The sequence below is a fragment of the Copadichromis virginalis genome, linkage group LG7 (assembly GCF_057382275.1).
Source record: "Copadichromis virginalis isolate Kocher_CV1m ecotype Utaka linkage group LG7, C_Virginalis_male_GT1.1, whole genome shotgun sequence".
Classification (NCBI taxonomy): Eukaryota; Metazoa; Chordata; class Actinopteri; order Cichliformes; family Cichlidae; genus Copadichromis; species Copadichromis virginalis.
This window is the reverse complement of record NC_140624.1, coordinates 20306425-20315723: the sequence shown is the minus strand read 5'-3', so window position 1 is coordinate 20315723 and position 9299 is coordinate 20306425. Positions and strand designations below refer to the sequence as shown.

The 9299-nt window shown below is 40.0% G+C and overlaps 1 protein-coding gene across 1 annotated transcript; it reads right to left on the bottom strand.

Annotated features, from left to right (window-relative positions):
• Positions 1–484: 484 nt before the first annotated feature.
• Positions 485–2907, bottom strand: LOC146704938 (cyclin-dependent kinase inhibitor 1C-like). The gene is made up of 3 exons (XM_085462424.1): positions 2198–2907; positions 1918–2035; positions 485–1343 (listed from the first exon to the last, which is right to left on the bottom strand). The coding sequence occupies exons 1-2, from the start codon at positions 2706–2708 to the stop codon at positions 1920–1922; spliced, it is 627 nt and encodes a 208-aa protein (XP_085318550.1). The 5' UTR covers positions 2709–2907; the 3' UTR covers positions 485–1343; positions 1918–1919.
• Between the last annotated feature and the right edge of the window lie 6392 nt (positions 2908–9299).

The following is a 9299-nucleotide window of genomic DNA, read 5'->3' as shown; positions in this document are numbered from 1 at the left end:
AGAGAGAGAGTGGGTCTTTAGAGGGGCTTGTCGAGTGCGGGTGGATGTGGGGGTGTCTTCGTGGCAGACAAAGCGGGATCCAAAGGCAGCTGCTGCTTCTTTTAGGGAGCGAAAGGGCCTTTAAATCCTCGCCTTATATCCCGCAGCTGCCAAGCAGCATACGGCTGCGACTCAATGCGTTTTCCTCCCGCAAGAGTCTGCGTGAAGAGGACACACTTCCATCGGGGGGAAGGTGAAATCAGGTAGACGTGTCTGTCACCACAGCATGTGTGCTCTTGTGTTCTTCGCAGGGTTTCTTGTGTAACTTTGCAACTGAGTGACCCAATCTCAGAGTGATCGAGGAGCACGAAGCAGTTTCACAAGTAACCCGGCCGCTGATGATGGCAGCTTTGTGGCAACCACACAAAGACGTCATCTGCCTCCTATCTCTGTTTCAATTTCCCTTTTCTTGTTACTCTCGTAACAAAACACACAAACAAATGTGTTTAAAATTAAAGTGGAAGAAAGAATTTTTTATTCACGTCATTCGCAAGACATAATTAGGTCACTTGTATAGAAAAAATACACACAAAATGAAACCGGCTCAGAGATACAAAGAAAACTATTTTTTTCAAGTGTGGGACTAATATGAGGAAGCTACATGATTGCGAAAGTTAAGAACAACAAACCAAAAAAAACCCCCACAAAATTTCAAAAGAAAAATGTAAATAATAAAATTAAAATTACAAAATATGCCCTTTGGCTAAATCAACAAGGCATTTATCAAATATGAACGAACATAAATAAATTATAAGTTAGAATAGACTTAAAAAAATATACATTTTACCGAACAAAGGGAAAACAAATAATAATAAACACGCACGCATACACAAACGAGAACAGAAATAAACATTTATAAGGTATTGTCTCTATAAAGCTGTACACTTTTGGCCAGTGTAGACGATTCTTTTAAAGAATTTTTTTATAATTGCACAGATGTTAAAACATTTAACACTGTCGAGTGGCTGTATGCAAAAGCAACAATGAAATGCTACATTTGTACTGGATAGAAGTCATTCGGAGAAATCTCCTCTCTCTTTCTTTTTCTCCTGCCCCCCCTCCCACCCCACCCCCAAACCGTTCAGAGTCCTGAGCCTGGTCAGGAGCTCGGATTGCGCTCCGCCGGGGCGCATCGAGCCACAGCCGACCGTTCGGACTTCTTTGTCCCCCCAACACCGTCCTCTTCTCTCTCTCCTGCGTTTCAGTTGCTTGAGTGGATGGGTCGGTTGACGGGGTGGTGGAGAAACAGTCTCCCGTGATCCTCAAAATGCGCAGGAAAATAGTGCAAAACGAACAAAAAACACCTGAGGAAGAAACAAAACGCAATAAGTTTTCTGAGAAAAGAAGAAGAGGAAAAAAACCCGGCCATTCCTAAGAAAGACGGCGAGTCAGCTTTCTGAGGAAACCTGAGACTCGCACTCAGCAGAAGGCGTCACCCTTTGCCAGAGCCCTTTTTCCCGCCACATCGTGACGCACGAACACCCCTCCCCTCCCCCAACCGCTGGTGTTACTACATCAACTACTATCACTACTACTGCGATTTCACCACCGCAGTCTCGCCCCATCACCCCCCCCCCCCCCGACACACACACACACACACACACACACACACACACACACACACACACACACACACACACACACAGAGAGAGATAAGGCTGCCTGTGCCTTTTGGCTCACGTAATCCGCTGCAATAATTCAATAATTAAAGCGTAAAAGCCATAACACACACACAAAGACACCCCCCCCCCCCCCCCAAAAAAAAAAAGAAACCGAGGATGCTGAACATGAGAATCTGTTACTCTCTTTATAATAAAGCTTCATTGTCTCCTCTGAGTGTGTAAAAGAAAACAATTTTGATTTTGATTTAGAAAATACCTTCAACGGATCCTCTTCCGCGGAGTTTGTTCCACCTGGATTGGAGACTTGGAGAGGAGACAGGCGGTCATGTCACTCGGTTTTATATCAGTAGGCCTCTTTCGTTTCACGTAGAAGTCTGTGACAAAAGAAACAACAATAGTGAAAAATTAATTTGGATTTATGAGCCGTTATGAAATGATGCGCTGCGCACAGCGGGAGGAAAGGAGGATGGTGTGGATGCTGGTCTAGGAGCCAATAGCAGGCTCGATTTTCAAAATACGAAAGCCGCTGAATTTACCTGTGATGTGTGTGTTGCTGTCAGGAGCGGCCGTTCTCTTGCGCCTGACACACGGGAGCTGCCTGGTGGTCGCTTTCCCTGAGTTGATCTTGTCTATGCGGTTCTCCTGGTTGATCTCCCCCGCGCAAGGAGAGCTGCTGCTCTCTGGCACGGCCAGGCGATCCAGTGCGTCCGCACGAGGGCTCTCCGGGAGAGCAGAATCCGACGTGGGCACGGGCACTCGGATTTTGCCGTCCTGCACAGAGTCCTGGTAAAACACCGGGGTCTTATCCGCAGTCACCGCCTCCCACTCGTAATCCCCTTCCAACGGGGTGTTGGCCTCGAAATTAAAGTTCCATCTCTGCTGGTCCCGTTCGGAAATCTCTCGCAATTTTTCTTTCATCTCCCGGTTCAGCTCGTCGTGATCCACCGGTCCGAAGAGGTTTCGACAGACTCCGGTGCGCCTCTGGAGAGGGAAGGTCTTCCTGGCCACCATCCTCTCTAGCGTGGTTGATAACTGGACGTGGGACATCTCCAAAAACAAATTTCCCCTGGAAAAAAAAGAATCCAAAGTGATAGACTGATCCCTGCTGAGGTTGTATGTTGATAAATGTTGTTGACGTTCAGCCCGAAGTGCGTTTGTATGTGTATCCTAATTCTTACGCTCGTGCCTATGCACGCCGCACCGTTCCGTTTAAATGTACAGCTTTCATAGTAAGTCTTTGGAGTATATAACCTCCTAACGGGCACCTTGATCGCCCTTCTCATTGGTTGCCTTGAAGTCCAGCCCTCTCCAAAACCCCCACCCTGATTTCCCATTTCCCGTTGTACCTATTGGCTTCGTGCCGACCAGAGCGCAGCATTTTGATTTTTTCTCTCTCTGAGTGTCAACCCTCGGGAAAACGGAGCAGTTTTTTTCTTGTGTCAGCAGGAATGTGTTTTACTTCGCATTTGTGTATCTGATTCTACTTTCGGACACCTTGGTTTTTGGTTTTGTCTTCCGTGTTTAGTTGTAAATGCCTCCGACCAAGGGCGTAAAAACGCACCATCACATTATTTTCATACTTCATATTTAGTGTTCAGCAGTTGAACAGCTTCAGTGTGTTATTCTTTAATGTGTAAGGAAAGAAAAACAAATGCTGAAACCCGATCTAACCACTTAACTGATGTTTGACCCTGCCATCATCCGGCACATAAATCCACCCACTTTTCGATTTCTTCACGTTTTCGTTTATTTATTTATTTTTTGTCGCCGATCGCAATGACAGCGATTCCAGTCTGCGGGGATTTGCCCCACAGTGAGCAACTCTGTCTGCAGTACAGAAGCAACGTAAACATTAGTGAGACCTCAATAAACCACAATTTTAGCAGTTTCTTAAATGTGTTTTCTCATTTACTTAATAAAGCAAGGCAACTTTTCGAAATCATTTTTTCTTTTCTAAATGCGTTTTGTTGCATTTTTTTATTCATTTTTTTACCTTAACATATAATATAGCAAATCGAGAATTTAAGCACCACGCCGTGTTATTTTTGGCAATTAAACATGTACGTCTATCCACTCACAAATGCATAAATCACGCAGGTCACAATCCGCCTGTTATCACTAATGTGTGCGTGTGGCTCTGGGGATTGTTACTGGTAAATAGTCATTATTACTTATGAATAACTTCAAAATATGTACAGTAGCATTTACTACAATACAGGATTTACGTTTTAAATATCATAGCAAGCTTTATTATAAGGGGAGACTCGGGGAGCTCATTCTCCGCCGAAGACAATGCGATATTTGGCAATTTTGAAGAAAATGATCCGGATCCACACCAAAATGTACTGAGTGCTTCAGCTGCCAGTGTTTCACCACACAAACGAGTTTCCAGAAATTCCGCTGTATTTATTTATTTATATTTTATTTTTCTCGTGTCGTGCTGACAGTCAGGCACTGGAAGCACAACTTCCAGAAGTTTGACTTCAGGGTACCGGCTGTCTTAACAAGCAGGGAAACAGTCACGAGAGACGGGCAACGCCTTTTTGCAAGCAATGATGGGTGCATGGCGTCCCGTAGAGGTTCCAGTCTGATACTGCAGCTCAAACCTCAAACTAAACGCAACCATCATCCCCAGAAGAAAATAAAGGAGCAAGACTTACAGTGTATCACCTCCTAGTTTACACATGTGCACATAGATATTTTTAAGTGACACTGGTAACATATTCAGGGGAAAATCTCTATAAATTTTTTTTTATCCACATTCATCCTGAAAAGGAGGATGAATGCAAGCTCTGTGTAACAACGTGATGTCACATAAGGTCAAGAGGTTTACATGTGAGCGTCATCAAAGCAGCATGAAGAAGACCGAGGGACGCAGGGTCTGGCCATATGTGTGCAGGCTTCCTAAAACACTTCCAGTAAAGGTCAGGTGGTCTCATGTGACAGCGACAGTAATATGTGACACTTTTCCTGATTCGGGACTGTAAACTGAATCCATGAGGACTGAAACGATATTATAAGGGTGTAACGTTCATTAGAGGTTTTTTTTTAATGATTTTGAAAATAATTAGCTTTCTTTTTACAAGAACAATTAATTGTCTATTAAGAAGAAGCATTTAAAGCACACATGCTTGAACAATGCTCTTCAACAACAACAAAAAGATTTGTTTTTGAGTCTTTTAACCTTGAAGTGGCCATCCTGGCTTGAAATGTGCTTTAGTGATTTTGTTTAATAAACATGCTGCATAGCACAAATTTGTCAGTCTACTCCTGAAAATTTTACGGGTATTTGTTCAATGTTTAGTGGAATTTTCAGTTTCTTTTCACTACACTGTATTGTTTGCAGTCATAGTTCACAGAACTAAGATTGTTTGTGTGTGTGTGTAAACCACAAATCAGTCAACCCACAAAAACAGCATGGTCACTTGAGGATTAAAGTGAAAATGAACGTAAGCGGGCAGAAATCTGACTGTTGTCTTTTGGCGCCCCCTGCTGGTAATACAAGTTTACTAAAATTTGACCCAGCTGGTGAACCTAATTTGAAGCCATGTAAAGTCAATGTAAATGAATAAACATATAAATCGGTTTTATTTTGCTTATACTGATGGTAACCAATTAACTGCACACACAACATCCTCCTAAGCAGATCACAGATAAGGTTGATCAGTGCCTCTGCTGCTGGTTATTTACATATAACTCAGTGCAAACCAAAACTTATCTCATCACTTCGCTCAGTCCCAAGCTGGTTACAGATTTGCTTCACAATTCTTTGATTGTGGGAATAACTCTTCTGCTCCTCGGGTGTACTCCACCAGCTGATACTATCACCTGATGGTTTCAAGTCAATTAAAGTGCAAAGAGAAAGTCTGGATTCATTCGTCTTTCAAAGGGGAAAATAATCTCTTTCATCAGGAGTGGTCAGTCAGCTATGTAGCCTGACTCATTTAGCTGACACATGCAGGAGTATGATTCTTTCATCTTCTCACACACACACACACACACACACACACACACACACACACACACACACACACACACACACGGTACAGATGACTTAACTTGCTCTTTGACTTGAATGGAAATATCCAGAGGGCCCAATCGAAGTAAAAAAAATAAAAAATAAAAAAACCCCGGCGGCTCACTAGACTGTGGGCAACATGTTGATTGATGGAACAGACAAAGAGGGTTGAGCTCTAACTGTGTTTAAGCTATTGTCAAATACTTGATTAATCAAAGGAAGGCCTTGAACCAAATAGAACAGAATGTGAAATTAAACTGAACTCAAATAAAACATTTAATTAAAAAGTGCATATGAGCAGTAGGTTTTTGGATTGGATTTTATTTGTTTTAACATGTTTCTTTTCCACTGGTCACGTTAAAGCAGTGAAACAAATGTGCATATATGTAGTATATGAAAAAAAAGAGGCCAACAGCTATGGTCTTTTTTTTAAAGTTAACTGAAGAGGAAAAAATGTAAACACAATAGGAAGAAAACAGCTGTCTACTGATTTATAATGAGTGCATTAATCCCAATTGATGTATTTAACTAGGGACTTGTGTGTTTTTCAGGTTGACTGTGCAAACACATTGTTTGTGTTCTGTTTTTATTGTCGCGGCTCTTGAGTAACTAAAAAGCACACACACGCAGACCCCTCACCTGAACAAACTGATCCTTTTGATCCTGCAGAGTGTCTGCAGGCATCACTGCTGGGACTTTTAGCAGATGAATATACGGTCATCGAGGCCCGCTGTTCCACATGACAGCTATAAAACTGTTTTGTCTGCATGCTTTCTCTGAAGACTGAAGCTGGCAAACATGTGACACACCCATGACGACCCACTCCAAGAGTGATGAGCCACTCCGTCAAACGACATTTAAGATCATCAGACCTTTTACAAGAAATGCATATTCTACAATACAAAGAGAAATGCAAACATAGAGACACTTCAAACTTCTGCTGTGCTACTGATGCATCCATTTGCAACAGCACGACATAAGCAAACATCTGCATATGTTATTTTTAAAGTTGTGCATTGCTGTCAGGACCTTGAAAATACTACCCATTACTGACTATTGCCTCATTACATGTCAGCAAAAGAAAACAAACTTGAAAATGAAAATGTTATGTCACGAAATCAACTTCTTTTTCTGACAGAAAATTGAAGGAGTACATGCTTCATTTGCTTAGTTAATCCACCAGCTACCATCCAACTGGATGGTACATTTCTGCCAAATTGTGAGCTGTAATTATATAAGCCTGTGTCCAGTCCTTTAAAACATTCTGTGCCGAGCTGTTTGTTCAGAAGTTAAAATAGTGCTTTCAGTGTTTTTATAGCACTTATGCATGAGTAAATATCTAAAATGTGCTGCGGTTTGTGGCTGACTTGTTCTATTTCTCTTCAGGCAAAAGACTTTATAGTTCATCTACATGACCCCTGAACGTTTTTTGAACTCTGCCTCTCCATTACTTTAGTTGCAAGGGGCTTTACTTCCTTGATTTATGTTGTGCTTTATAATTTTAAAACTTTTATTATAACTATGGTTAAAGTGCAACATGACATGTTCTTAATCATAGAGAGGCAGAGGAGTGCTCTATTTAAAGCAATATATATACTTTAATGCTACTGTTTTTAAAAGCCAGCCAATCAAACTGTTTCCAAGAAATGCTTAAAGCTTCAGGCTACACCATTTATTCCCGTTATGAAAACAAAAGCCAAACACATGCTTCACTCATATGAGTCACTGCACTCATATGATGGCTACTTTGGGCAGTGAGGTCTTTAGAAACAGTGATGCTACACTAAACCTTACACTGAAAACTATAAACATACAACTGGTAGTTGTATTGCTCAAAAAGTTTTGAATGAATTCCAGTGAAACTTTGTAGACGTGTAGTGCGTGTTGTCAATTTATCAACAAATACAAAGTACCATACTAATATTTAAAATATGTCATATTTGTCCTCTGACCTCTCCTTCAAAGCCAATAGACTGAGCTGAAGGTCAAAGTGATAATAAGCAAGTTTTAACTAGCTTTGCATAATGTTATACAGATTTATTACTGCCATTGTTTGTACTGAGAACATATAGGCTTATAGGCAATGATATATGGGTATTCTAAATATCACCTTATATTTTGCATCCAAATATCATATCATATTTGACCTCTGACCTCATGTTTACATCTCACATCTAACTTTCTTTCAAGTTGAACCCACAATGTTTTATATCTTTAAAGAAAGTGTCGTCAAAACAAAGAATGAGCTGCCTAGTTAGTTTAAAATATCCTGTTGTATAATATTATATAATAAGCTAAATTATTCAGGTCCTCTTATTTACAAGTCAGTACCTTTTACCCATTACTAACCCCTGCATAATGTTTGTGTAATCACTGTAAGTATTTTTCATGCTACCCTTATCTGATTTTTACGGCTTCACAAACGTATTAAAGTATGTTTAAAAAGAACAAAGAAAAAAGAATATATACAAAATAGAGGGATTGTTAGTTTAGTTTCAATAATAACTGAAAACATAAAGTTCAGAACAGCTTTCCCACCTTGCTTTTTCACCTTTGGCAAGATCTCTAGTTACACAACACATAATAATAGCTGCCATGTGCAGTCAGGTATGTTGAGAGGGACGTCTTAAGGAGGAGCTTCTGTTACGATCCTGAACTAAAAAAACTCGGTGAGGACGTTTTAGCAAATATTATACCAACCTCACTGTGGCAAACTTTTAAAAGTTTCTGTAACAGCTGTCAGAGAACAGACAGTACAGGCACATGTTAACATCTTGGCAGACTGCTCCATCTACGGGTATGTTTACACCACATTGATTAGTAGAGACAAGATCTTGTGTATCAGGCGCTAAAGGTCCCAATTAAATCAAAATATTTAATTGGGACCTTTAGCAATAATAAGTATGATAATAATAATCAATAAAAGTATGAGCTATCGGATAGTAAACCTGCAATTTCAAGAAGGTCAAAAAAGGAAACATATTGTTTAATAAGTAACTGACTATTAACGTCAGAGGTGAGTATTATAAACACTATTTGTGGAAATTGTGGAAAGTTGTTTGCATTTTATGCTTCTTATGTTTTTCACTGACTTTATGAATGTAGTGCTTCACGTCATCAGAAAGTCAGCGCAGTTGAGTTTTACTGAATAATCTGGCAATGATTTTGTATGCTCTCTGAAACAATTACGCATATCATTTTGTCATATGAAAAACAAAACTAAAAAAAAAGTTTGCTTTAAATAATAAGTACAAACACCATTTTGTTTATTTATATTTAACTGATTATTTAAACATTTCTGTATGCAAATAACGTCACTTTTAAACTAGGCGGAAATGACGACATACCAAATACCCATATATAGCACTAGCCAAAACAATGCGGTTTTAATAATAGTTTTATAGTCTAACCAAGTTAACAGTGCCGTTTTTTGCAGTTACTTGCATTAAAACTTACTGTTACTGCGAAATTTCTAAAACTTACCATTTACTTATCAATATTACATGTAAACGGATTAACTAAACCCGCCAAATAGGTCAGGCTATCAATGTGTTAAATTTACGGTAAGTAACGAGAGTTTAACTTCCGAATGAAATATTTGTATTTCAAAATAAGATTGC